Raw genomic sequence first — 12,971 nt, 5'->3', positions numbered from 1 at the left:
AATGAGATTTCAGTTTTCACATTGGTGCAGTTCATTAGCTACATTCTATTGGTATTTTTCGGGTATGGTTTTTTCATGACGAAATTTGCCCAAAGTGTTTCCCGTGGGGTATTATTGTCTTAGCATCTTTTTCAACTTGTTTTAATCTGTTTTCTATCCTCATTAATATAATAGTTTGCATTTTAATTCTTTGAATTTCAACATATTTTTTAGCTTTTTAGAATTCTAAGTAGTTCAAATTAAATAGGTAATAAATAAAATAATTAAATTTTAAGCAAAATAACTAATTGCATCCTCTCCATAATTTATTTACACTTCTCAATGACCGATTATTCTCAGCTTAATATTTTTAGTTCTTCCAGTCTCTCATTTCATTTATTATGTTAAGAATATCAGAAATAGATGGTGGGATTTGTTGACCTTCGAGGACTAATTGTAATGTTAGTGTTTGCTTAATTACTCAACATTAAACTGATACGTCTATTTTGAACGCGCAATTATTTTCAATGTAAGATGAGTGTTTCAGAAAACTTATGATTATCCAAACAAGCTAATCGACGGATAAAACGAAATTTTAATGGTACCCAGTAAGTTAGAAAATGCAACACCGACAGTGTATAGCACGAAGTCTCGTGTTAAGAAATTATCTGATTCAGAGTTGAATCCAAACATTATTGATCCAATCGATGCTCAGGAAATCTTTGACTATATAAGGTTACATTTTTTTTTTTTTTTTTTGCGAAATTATATAATTTACGAAATTTGCTATAGTTGTGGCTTTACATTGCGATGTTTTGAATTTTTTTCTCGAGAAATTTCAGACAAACTGACACCTGACATTTTCAGCTTGTGAACTGGAACCATTCAGCACTGACTTAATAGTATTGGATTGTTTGTAAATTCATCAGTTGGTGTTTGTAAATTTGTAAAAATTGCATTCTAGTTAGTAGAGTTATTTGTTACCATATTCTTCTTCTTGTTGTAACAGGTCGTGTTGTTCCAGAGATATCAATGATCCGGAACATCCTCTTACGCTTGAACAACTGAATGTCGTTCAAGAAGAACTCATTGTGGTTGACAAAGATAATGACGAGATGATTGTTAATGTAATAATGAGGTTTTTGCTCGGTTTTTTTTTTTTTTTTTTTTTTTTTTAAGTGTTAGCTTTTCTATCCTTCTTTTTAAACTTTGTCAACTGATGGTCTTTTTGGCAGGTTGAATACGTTCCTACAATACCACACTGTTCAATGGCAACATTGATTGGCCTAACAATAAGAACAAAATTGCAACGGTCTGTGCATCCTAGTGTGAAGGTAAAATAATTTCCGAATGTTTAATTTTTGTATGTCGTCATCAGCTCTAATTTATGCACTTTTTAAAGAAAAATTATCTAAAACTAATCATTTGAGTTTAAAAATACTGCAAAAATGTTTCTTAAATAGATCCGTGCAAATCAAACATATCACCTGACAATGTGTGTGATTAACTTTTTGACTATTGCAGTTAATAGTGAGAATAATGGCTGGTACTCATATGTCCGCAGATGCAATAAATAAGCAGTTAGCAGACAAGGAAAGAGTGGCGGCTGCACTTGAAAATCCTGATTTGCTGCATGCTGTTAATCAGTGCTTGACACCGAAGGATTTCTAGAAATGTCTTATTATGCTGCAACTATTTGTTTATGTACATATTTCTTTTTTACATTGTTGTGAACCTCAGAAAATGTAGGCGAGTTGTATAATCTTCAAATTTGCTTGAATCTAATATTTTTTACAAATTTGTTTTTTCAAGAAATTGAAAGTATTTGGTATTGATGACATTTATTTGTACTTTAAAAACAAATTTTTATAAAAACTTAATGCGCTAACAATTTTACACTTGTGATTAAGGTGAAGATAAAATCCAAAATCTGCATTTATAAAATTAACCTGGGGTTTTTGTGATATTTCATATGTGATGACTCATCTGCACATTATCACTTAAGTATTTTGGAGGTCGATACCAATCTGTTACACAAAGGTAGTCAAAAGGACGAGACATAGTTTTCTTTCTTTAATAATGATATTAAATCCTATCCTTTCCATCCCACTGAAGGAAGTATTCTTTGAAACAGCCAATATTTTATCAGCTTTCATTTAGAAGGTAATATTATCTACTGTTAATATTTATTATTCTGTGGTCATAATAAAAACTGATAGCACATTGATATCTAAAATTGTGCTCTGCTAAGCCCTATAGGATGGTGAGTGAATGTTGCGTAGAGTTATGTTTTCTGGGATTTTTTGGTTCGAATCATTAGCTTGTTCCAAAAATCTCATATGCTGACTGCGAGATGCACTCTATCAATAATCAAATGCAATAATGATAGAAGGTGTTTTTGGACAGGTATAAATTTAATCAGATTTCATTGTAATTCAGGTGATGATGTGTCGTTGATAATGTTTTTCAATATCAAACTGAAGGCAGAACTAATCACGTTATGGCTTCCGGTGCGTTGTTTCTCCAAGGGTAAAAAATCGACAGCTACTTTGAAATATTTACATAAGCAGTGGTCTGATGAATTCTCCAAGAAGGCTCGTGAACATTCATATCGAGCTCGAAGTGCCTATAAGCTACTAGAAATCAACGAAAAGTATAAAATTATTAAGCCTGGTAAGTTTAATTCTAGATGTACTTAAGATCAGTGATAGATCTAGCAACTGAATGAAAAGAAAAGAGATGAATGAAGGAAAGGAAAGCTAATTGTTTAAAGTATATAGAAGAATTAAAAGGAATTATAATTCCTCCTTTCATTGATTTCTCATAAGATTTCTCTGTCATAATGTTAACCTTTTTCTTTTTCTTGAATTTATTCCGCTATTTAGGTATGGTAGTTGTTGATGTTGGAGCAGCTCCTGGATCGTGGTGTCAGGTAGTTGCTGATATTGTACAACCAAACGTATATGATAATGCTCTTATTTTGGGCATTGATTTGCAGGTATTTAGTTTTTTTTTTTTCTACTGTTGGCAAATGTTTAGATTTGAACTCATACGATGATAACTGATATAGGCACACTTTTTTTTCAGCCGATATTACCAATTTCGGGTGTTAATTTTTTGGATTTGTCCGATATTACTGCTCAAAAAACACACGAAAATATAAAGCAAATTCTGAACGGAAGATCTGTTGATGTTGTAATCAGTGATATGGCTCCAAATCCTACTGGTAATGAATCTTTTAACATTCAGTATTAAACAGGAGCAATTACTAAAATAATTTTTTTTCCTGGTTGACTTCACTTTTGATTTCTTTGATCTATTTCTTTTTGATTGTTGAGAATAGTTGAAGAAGGTGAAGGATATGATTGAGCGATAATATTGAATATTTGTAGTACCAATGAAATAAGGGATTTAAAAGATTTTTTTTTCCATAAATTCACATTGTTTCATTATGTTTATTTTAAAATTGTTTTAGGTGATGGAGGAATTGACCATGAACGGATTTTATCACTTTGTGCAACAGTACTAGAACTTAGTGTGAGAAAGTCGGTAATTCCTCTAGTGAAAAATGGAACATTTCTTTGCAAAATATGGGATGGACCAAGGCGAGAAGAATTTATTGAACGCCTTAAGCAAGATTTTAGAAACGTGTACACCGTGAAACCTAAAGCTAGTCGTGATCATAGTGCAGAAATATATTTGTTAGCAATGAAAAAACTATTGTAGAGAAAATTGTCATAAACAGTTGATATTTACAATGTTTTGCTCACTAATAATCACCTTGATTCTTAGATATAATGATTTCTTCAACTAAGCATTCTAAAAAAGTTTCATACATTTATTGTAGAAACATCGCATTAAATTCTTCATTAGCTATCTTGTCGCTATTCAGCCCATTAGGCTTTGAATAGTTCGAGAAATTGCTTCCTGCATGAAAGTTTGCAATTTGTTTGGAAAAAAATGTAAGTTAGGAATTTTGTTTATTTATTGCATTTTTATTGATAATATTTACTCTTAATTTTTATGATGAGAAAATCAGATTGAATTTTACACGGAAGAAAGAGGAATTCAGCAAATAAAAATTTCCTTCTAGCCCATGAATTACTGTACCATGATGATATTGGATGTTTAATAGCAAGAAATATACTCAAAAAGCATCTTTTACAATAACAAATTTATAGGATGATAATAAATGAGAATGTATCCGAATAAGAAACAATTCTCATGAATCTAAAATAGTATTATTGATTTTGACCGGGACCCTGAAACAAAATATTTCACTCAAAGCAGTTTAATTTTTTTTTTTTTTAAAGTGGCAGTAAATTCAACTGTGAGAATCCTATCGTCTACTGTATTGTAAAGTTTGCTGTTATTCTTTTTTTTTTTGAGTTGAAGTATAACTCAAGGTGTTTTCTTTTTGTTTTTTGTTTTCGAACTATTTGAAGCTTTTTTTAATATTTGAAACTTTTTCCCTAAAATTTATTGTGTGCAATTATTTTGTTTAATCAATTCTTGCAACAAATCTCTTTCATAAGTTGTAAGGATAAATTTACTTTGTTATTCTTTTTTTCTAATCTCTTTTTAGCATCTCTGAGACATTCATCATCGTCATCATCATCATCTGATTCCGTAACTGCCACCTTTTTCGATTCTACCAGAAATAAAGTTTTTATTAAATTTATTTTTATTTAATGGCTAAAGTGCTATGTGAAAATTTTATTAAGTTGAAAATGCTAGAAAGAATGATAAGAATCATTATCTATTATCACCATCGATCAGATATGATCAATGATATAACAGATAAAATTGCTCGCAATTAACTAATACAAAATTGTAACAATTTGATATAAAAAATAAGAAATGAAGAATACCTTCTTGTTTTTGTGTTCGCAAGCTGTAATTTTTAAAAATTAGTTTTCAAAAATACATTCTGGTACAATACATTCGACTTTATTATTCATTTAAGCATCTTTTTGTTATTTTTTAAAATTTCAACTCTAAATTTATATTTCTAATTGAATCTTCAAATTGCCATTTTTTATATTTTCTTTTCCATAAAACATTTTCCAATAAAATTTAAATTTCTGCAAAAAATGTTTTGAAAAGTAATTGTTAACTTAAAATATTAGTAACAATAAAATTATAAATGGCATACTTCTCTTGATCCTCTGTAAATGCATTTTTATTCACTTCAGGAGTAGCTTCTTTTATTTCGGGCTTTTGTATCATTTTTGGCTCCTTCAATTGATAGATAATTTTTAAATTAATTAATGATAAGTTCAAAGTTCAACTGTGAAAAAAAAAGGCCTAACTAGAAGTATACTTAGAATACATTTAATTAATTTTATAGTTTTTGCTTACTGCGTTATCAATATCAGGTTGTTGCTGCTCGCTTTTCACATCATCGAATTCTATCGCAATTGCTTCCGGATCTTTTTCCACAAATTTTACTGGCTGCAATGAAAATTTTATAATTTCAATTTCAAATATTCAGTAAAAAGCATTCATTATGCAAATTATGATAATAAATTACAATTAAAATAATGATAATTAATGATCATTATTAAAATCAATATCATCATTCATATTAAAAATAGTCACAGCAATCTTAATTAATGAATAAATAATACGATACTATTAAATTTCAATGATTATCTAATCAATTCTGAAGAAGAAAATCTAATTAGCACTTGTTTTCGTAATTCAATAATAATATCTTATTATGTTGATCAATACTTTGAATTCTTTTTTTTTTTTTTACATTTTGAAATATCAATAATTTATTAAAAATTTATGCCACCAAATTTTTGATTCATAAGCAATGCATACACTTTTTTTTTTTTTTTTTAATTTTTAAAACATAATTCTATGCCAATTAATAGATAATGAGTGGAAGGAAATAATTCTAAATTAAATTATTGCAATTAATTAATTAATTAATTAGTTGACTTAGTAACAAAACATGAGGAAATGTTTACTTTAACATTTTTTAATTGTGCCACTGATAGTGTAGAAGGAGGTAATGGTGGGAAACGTATACCTTGTACCAAAAGAATCCAACCATTCACCTGTAATTCTCTTATCATTAATTGCTATAATGAAAGAGAAAACCTTTTGATAGGATATCAACAATTGTTAAAAAATTTTTCAAAACTTTATTAATTCTTCTTTGAATTAATTTTAAAATTCATAAAGTTGTTTCAATTTTAGTTTTTTAACTCAAATATTACTATGTGTTATTGCTTCTACACAAATATTCTAGAACCTTCAATATTTTCTTATACTTAATACTTAAAATTTCTTTCTAAGCAAAATACTACATTTTTCTCTCGAGAATATCTCTCGAATATTAACTACTATTATTAATAGTAAGTATGGTAGTGATTAATTTTATAATAACCTGTCTAAAGGTAGGCCTTTTATCTGGTTCAAATTGGAAGCAAGCACTAGCTATTTCTCTAATAAGACGTGGCATTCGTCGTGGCATTTCAGGTGTTATACCTTTTCGAATTTTTGTTGCAATCCATTTTACCGGTTTCTCTGGCCATGGTTTCCCTCCACAATTAAATATCTAAATAACAACAACAAAAAAAAGTAGTATAACAGGTTGCAAAAAAAAATTGCACTATTTTAAATTCTCATAAGCATTTCTCAATTCTTATCTCTTATATATATATATTTAAGTTTTTACATTCAATACTACTTGCAAATTTTGCATTAATATTATAAATTTTGCTTACTTCAAATATAACAATACCAAATGACCAAATATCTGATTTTGATGAATAAATTGGTGTACGAGTTAATGTTTCTGGAGCCATCCAACGAATTGGAACCTTCAAAAAAAAAAAAAAAAGGAAAAAGGAAAAAGAAAAAAAAAGAGAATTATTATCAAAAATATCTGAAATAATCTGAAGTTATGAAAATTTTTAAGTGAATAAAGCATGCTATTCTTACTTCAACATTCTTTTATATCTCTCAAAAAGTGTAATATTAAAAGGATTATTATAAAAATTCATTAAAAAAAAGAAAAAAAAACTAAAATTGTAATTTTGAATTTTATAAATTGCGTATTAATTAACTTCTCACATGTGTATGACTCAAATCTTTTGGCATTTGAATAGCAGGACTAAAACTTAATCCAAAATCACTGATTTTTAAGCATCCTGTACTGGATATAAGCACATTTCGTGTCGCTAAATCTCGATGAACACATCTTTTCCTTTCCAAATAGCGCATACCATCTGAGATTTGAAACATATATGTAACTCTTTCTGAAATATTTCCTAGCAATTGAATAACTGGTAAATGTATCATAAAAGATTATTCAAATGATAAACACCTGATAAGATATCTTTACTATTTGTTGAAAAAAAAAGAATTGATCTGATAATGTAAGATTTTTTAAAAAAAAAAAATAAATAAAATAAAATAAAGGATGAAGTGAATAAAATAAGCAAATCTAGAGTGTTATGAGCGATAAATTAATGAACAAATAATAATAATAATTTGTAGCAATAATAACTTATACTGATAATAATTGATAATGATAGTAATTAATACTAAAAATAATTGATGACGATAGCAATTAATAGTAATGATAATTAATAATAATAATTAATATATAATAATAATAATTGACAATAATAATAATTTTCCGTTCTCTCTCAACATTTTCCGCTTTATTATGTGAAAGAATTGTGCCTGCAGTTGAAATTCGCTCTTTAAATTTTTGCAGATGTAATTCCAACGAACCACCTGCACAATACTCCATCAAAATCATTGGAATCTGACAGTGATGAAATCAATTATAAGTGAAAATTTAACAACTAGCAAATTAAAATTGAAGAAGCATACAGTGCTTCTATTTTCTCTAATACATTCACTGACTTCCTTAATTAGTTAACTTTCATAAAATCTTGAAATAATTTCCAAAAACTCTGCGAAAACCTTATCGGATGAAATGCCGTAGAATTCAATAACACATCGATGATGATGCAATGACATAATTATTGCTTCGTTCGTCAATTCTGATAAGCAGCGTAATTCGGTATCCTATCAGTATAACTTTTTAATTTATAGACGAACTTTAAATTCTAACACAAATTAATTAATTACATCATAAATAATATAATTTATTTCTATAATTGTTTAAATGTTAAGAAAACGAATTTAATATCACTTATCATATTATCATATATCTGATCATGTCAATTAGCAGTATCTGTTCACGTAAGCAAATTTAAGTAATAATTAAATGCTAAATGTATAAAAGGAGAGCAATGGCTTAATAATCTATGTTGATTATTTGCGCCGAAATCCCAAAATTATAGCTTTATTTAGTAGGATGAAAAATGAAACTTTGTTAAGGGATTTAGAAGGTAACAGAAAAAACTTGAGACAAAAGAATACCACATTACCGCCACCAACTCGAACAATTTTCACCGCTACCAATATTTTTTCGTTGCCTCTGCGATACGTTCCTAACAATCATTTCAAATCTACGGCTGCTTATATTAAAAATTGATGTTTTATGAAATCAAACCAAGCAAACAGACAAGTTTAATATCATGAAACAAAATTTTTAATAACAAAAGCCTTTCTTTGTCTAAACTGTAGCAATTAGCAGTTATAAGCTGAAATGCAAGGTTAATCAACACCTTTATATACATCAGCAAAGTTTCCGGTCCCAACTTTATCTTTACTAAATGTAATTTTTGATGAATTAATAATATAGAAATCGCTAATTTGTTTAAAGCGACCATCCATCAGCTTGAAAACATCTAGAAATGACTCTAAAAAGTAAGACTAAATGTGTTTTATATTGTGCTACACATCTTTGTTAAACGAATATTTTATGACTTTTGAATTACAATATGTACAAAATATAGTTTCACAGTTAACTGATAAAAGACTAATATACGATATTGAAGTAAGCAACATTTTCGTGATAATACTGACTACAATATGAAATAATGTCTACAATAGTTTTCCTAAAACTCAAAATTTTTATTGGAAAAAGTAACTGGATATAACACTCTTTTTTAACGACAAACTTGTTACTTTAGCAAAGCATTTAAAAAAAAAAAAAAAGCAAATTAACATTTATTAATTAATCACAAGTCATCCAACACTAAAATAAATGAAGTAACCTACAATGAGCAATGCAGATAACAAAACTAAATTAGTAAGAAAAGAAATTTTTTGATGACAATTTACAACAAAGTTTACAAAACAAAATGATTTGCTTTCTAATAAATTGTCAAATCGAAAAGCATATTTGAAAGAATGGATTATAACAAAACCGTCCTGTTGTATATCATTCATTTTCAATAACCTAATACCTGTCATTTAAGCTACAGAATACTGACAATTTTGCGGAAACTTAACATAACCACTTTTTGCTGACATCGATATAATGCCCATCAGGTGGCTCGTATGATTCTATTGGAGGCGTCAGTGTTGGACCTCGGTAGACAAAATTTTGCAAAAAACATTCATCAGGTTCCAGGGCAGCTTTGTATAATTCTGGCGATAACATCTGAAATTTTACATATTTTCAATTTTTTAAAAATGCAGCTATAAGGTACTACTTGTAGAGCAAAATGATTGCAATGTAGCAAAATGATTGAAAATAGAGCAAAATGATTGCAATGTAGTTGACAATGATCTAATGAACAGCCAAAAAAATTCCGCTATTGTAAATGCAAAATCTCAACGTGCACTTCAACATCAGATCACAATATGAGTTTTTTTTTTTTTAATAAAAAGGTTAGAAAGACAAGAGCTTCTGAAATCCCCGGATATATTTGGGAACTTGTCGAAAGTAATCAGTTTCATTAAGAGAATATAAATAAATGAAACCTTGAGCTTCTGCAAAGCATTTTCTTGTTTCTGAACACTTTTTGCGATCCAACGAGTATCCATAACTGCTAACTTATTAAGATAGCGCTTGTATTCCATCTCCAGAGCGGCACGCTCATCCTTCTCATCTTCACTTAACTGAAGGTAAAACATTTCATTTAGACATATTGATGCTGCTTTTTTTAGTTCCATATTTCACAAATTTTAAGAATATTTTTGATGAAAAAACTTCGTCCAACTACTCATTAGATACAGCAAGACAAGTAAAATGTCTTCACTGGAACAAAGTGAATTTATTTCTATACGGGATTAACTAGAAAGGATAACAAGATATATTCCCAAAAATTTCAATACGAGAGTGCAAATTCCATAAAGCTCAAAAACTTTTGGGACTATCTCCCACACAAATATCATCTGATTGCGCCAGATAGAAACAGAAAAAAAAATGTCACCCGATGTCACCAAAATTAAATCTAACATGATGATTCCTAACGAAAATATGTGCATTTCCTGAGTAATAACATTTAAACATTTCACCATTTGACGATTTTGTGCCGAATATTTGAACAAATCGATAAATAAACTCAATTAGAAACGGAAAGGAAACAAATCTAACTTCAACTTTGGGGCGTATTCGTTCATTAATAGTTTCTTCATATTTTTTATCAAAAATTAATTCCTCCACAGGTTTCGGTTTCTTGCCAAAGCTTTCTAGAAGTTTGATTTCTTTCTTCAGTTTTCTTCTGAATAAATAAAAAAAAATATCAATGATATAATTTGCTCTAATAATATGAGTGAATAGAAGTGCAAAGTCCAAAAATCTACGTGCACAAATTAATAACATGACGTGATATTTCTCGACACAAATCATTACGTGTAACAGAATAATTAAATGAAGACATGACTGATCTTTTATTTTGCTTCTAATAAATAAAACAAACAAAGCAAAATTCGTTAAATTAAATCAACAAGTTTTTATTTATCTAATTTGCCGACAAAAAATGCTCTTGAATTATACAATAATATGTTCCTTTACTTTCACGTATCATACCATGAATAGTCACTTACTAAAAATAATATATGGAAAGTGATAAACTAAGATTAAACTAAAAACAACAGATAAATACCTCTTTCTCTCTTCTCTTAGTTTAGCAATTTCAGGATCCATTTTTTTCTGTGCTTTCACAAATGGTGAAGAAAGTTGCACCGCTGAGAAATGCAAATGGCTAGCACTAACACTGATAAGTGCACCATAACTTGGCTCAATTAGTCGACGCATAATGTTAGCCATACCTAAATTAAATTAGTTAATGATAATTTTTAACTAATAAATACGTCAAATTGCCAATAACAGGAGACGGAATAACACGCATCACACGTACAATAATCGTACAAGTTTACGTAAGACTTCGTGTAATCGATACCATTCTTTAACGGACCGTAAAAGCTTGGTGGCAGTAAGTGTTGGTTGCATATTGAGACGAAGGATTATAAAATAAAGTGGTAGGAAGTTTCCAGAATGTCAAGTTTGCCGGAAAGTGGGGATGTATATTTGTCTTCCGGAAGATAAGGAAGTATATTTGTCTTCCGGAAAATTACATACTAGACTTTAATTAAGAACTGAGAGAGTTAGGAAGATGTTTGCATTAGAGATGTAAAAATATTGGTGAAAGAATATGAAGAAAACAATCGAAATGAATTATTGAACAGTAACAATAACTGAGAATATGAAAGATTTATTTGAAAATATTATATAATAAATATATAATTATGTTGTTTACCTGTTTATTGCGTACAATTTAAATTTTCATTTCTAGCTAACACGTTATGGTATGGAGAAATGCGATTAAAATTGTGATCGCAACTAGCGAAGCTTTGAGTAAAGCATTCACTCGAGCTGTACGGGAAGAAATTAGAGGTTGTCTTTCTTTTTTTTTTAAAATTGGAGAAAAAAATTAGATAAAAATGATGGGAATTGTTTACATCTCTGTGTAATAGTTTGAGGTATTTAACTGTTTACATTTCAACACGCTTTAATATATGTCTCATAATTATGCTTAATTTATGAGCATAATTATAATTAATTTATGACCATTTGAAAATTAAAAATAGTCTAGATTTTTTTTGAAGATATGATATAATAGATGTAGCTGTACTGTTTAGCCATTTTACATGTAATTTGAGTTTCTATTTTTTTTTTTTCTAAATCCTTTTATGTATTAGTACCGAACGTGACCACGTTATTCTTGCATAAGGAAGTGATGAAAAAAATGTTAATTATGAAATAAGTGGGAATAAATATATGCTGGAACATTCATATTCGAACGTAAATTAGGTTGTCTTAAGATTTTATAAATTTTTTTGCCAAGAATCCTTGTCTATTTCTCTCTTACTATAATATAACATTATTAGGATTGCATTTCAGCAAACAGACAAGCAGCAGCCAATCGCGCTCAGCATACTGGCCAAAGTCAAAATGAAGCACGTGAGGCAAGTCGAACAAATGCGAGACTTGGAATATCTTTGCAGGTCTATTGTTTAATTAAATATATTTTTTTTGATCCTTTTGTGCATGAATTTCATTTTTTTAATATTTTTGGTACCAAAAAGATTTGTAGGAAGCGATGAAAATCTTGAATGTGCAAGATCCACTGAAGCCTGAAGAAGTCGAAAAGAATTACAGGCATTTATTTGGTATAAATGACAAAACTAAAGGAGGTTCATTGTATCTACAGTCTAAAGTATGTTATGTTAACTGCTGTTTTTCCATTAATCGGCTCATTTATTTTCCAGAAGTTTGATCTGCATACATAATTACTACAAAAGATAAAGTTTTTACTAGTCACAATTATTTAGGTCTTGCTTCCCATATATAACATTAACTACACTATGTCCTGATCATGTTGACTAGATCATTAGTTTTCATAACAGTTGATGGAATTGTTCTAATAGTTGTGCACACGTTTTTTCAGGTGTATCGTGCAAAAGAACGCATAGATGAAGAATTACAAAAACAGTTCAGAGAAGAAATTGTTCAGGAAGCGAAAGAAGTGAAAAGGGATGGAAAAAGTTGATAGTAAGTTTGTTTGAATAGTATTTATTGACTTTCGTTTGAAGTGGTGATTTAT

General features: G+C 28.8%; 5 protein-coding genes across 7 annotated transcripts; 3 read left to right on the top strand and 2 right to left on the bottom strand.

The window, feature by feature from the left end:
* Positions 1-577: 577 nt before the first annotated feature.
* Positions 578-1,650, top strand: Bm4121 (Hypothetical UPF0195 protein F45G2.10 in chromosome III, putative; the record flags this gene model as incomplete). The annotated part of the gene is made up of 4 exons (XM_001895348.2): positions 578-714; positions 1,004-1,106; positions 1,215-1,313; positions 1,504-1,650. 4 exons carry the CDS (start codon positions 578-580, stop codon positions 1,648-1,650), a joined length of 486 nt encoding a protein of 161 aa, XP_001895383.1.
* A 788-nt stretch (positions 1,651-2,438) lies between these two features.
* On the top strand, positions 2,439-3,705 carry Bm4120 (ribosomal RNA methyltransferase, putative; the record flags this gene model as incomplete). The annotated part of the gene is made up of 4 exons (XM_001895349.2): positions 2,439-2,652; positions 2,865-2,977; positions 3,067-3,205; positions 3,455-3,705. 4 exons carry the CDS (start codon positions 2,439-2,441, stop codon positions 3,703-3,705), a joined length of 717 nt encoding a protein of 238 aa, XP_001895384.1.
* Positions 3,706-4,484: 779 nt separating this feature from the next.
* On the bottom strand, positions 4,485-8,748 carry Bm720 (Protein kinase domain containing protein; the record flags this gene model as incomplete). 2 transcript variants are annotated; one of them, XM_043076052.1, is made up of 12 exons in its annotated part: positions 4,485-4,630; positions 4,851-4,873; positions 5,135-5,217; positions 5,341-5,433; positions 5,958-6,047; positions 6,380-6,550; positions 6,720-6,815; positions 7,069-7,253; positions 7,735-7,768; positions 7,930-8,034; positions 8,392-8,462; positions 8,640-8,748. In XM_043076052.1, 12 exons carry the CDS (start codon positions 8,746-8,748, stop codon positions 4,485-4,487), a joined length of 1,206 nt encoding a protein of 401 aa, XP_042931986.1. The 2 variants fall into 2 exon arrangements, with proteins under 2 accessions (XP_042931986.1, XP_042931987.1); XM_043076053.1 differs by lacking the exon at positions 4,485-4,630 and having other exon boundaries at positions 4,765-4,873.
* A 616-nt stretch (positions 8,749-9,364) lies between these two features.
* On the bottom strand, positions 9,365-11,134 carry Bma-mrpl-40 (Uncharacterized protein; the record flags this gene model as incomplete). 2 transcript variants are annotated; one of them, XM_001895351.2, is made up of 4 exons in its annotated part: positions 9,365-9,520; positions 9,844-9,981; positions 10,460-10,586; positions 10,971-11,134. In XM_001895351.2, the coding sequence occupies 4 exons, from the start codon at positions 11,132-11,134 to the stop codon at positions 9,365-9,367; spliced, it is 585 nt and encodes a 194-aa protein (XP_001895386.1). The 2 variants fall into 2 exon arrangements, with proteins under 2 accessions (XP_001895386.1, XP_042931985.1); XM_043076051.1 differs by lacking the exons at positions 9,365-9,520; positions 10,460-10,586 and having other exon boundaries at positions 9,978-9,981; positions 10,971-11,122.
* A 536-nt stretch (positions 11,135-11,670) lies between these two features.
* Bm14675 (Hypothetical UPF0108 protein F45G2.8 in chromosome III, putative) lies at positions 11,671-12,917 on the top strand (the record flags this gene model as incomplete). Its single annotated transcript, XM_001895352.1, has 4 exons — positions 11,671-11,761; positions 12,269-12,372; positions 12,462-12,584; positions 12,816-12,917. The coding sequence occupies 4 exons, from the start codon at positions 11,671-11,673 to the stop codon at positions 12,915-12,917; spliced, it is 420 nt and encodes a 139-aa protein (XP_001895387.1).
* Between the last annotated feature and the right edge of the window lie 54 nt (positions 12,918-12,971).

This window comes from Brugia malayi, assembly GCF_000002995.4.
Source record: "Brugia malayi strain FR3 genome assembly, contig: Bm_v4_Chr1_scaffold_001, whole genome shotgun sequence".
Lineage (NCBI taxonomy): Eukaryota > Metazoa > Nematoda > Chromadorea > Rhabditida > Onchocercidae > Brugia > Brugia malayi.
The sequence above is the reverse complement of the archived record's forward strand: the minus strand, read 5'-3'. Positions and strand labels throughout refer to the sequence as shown.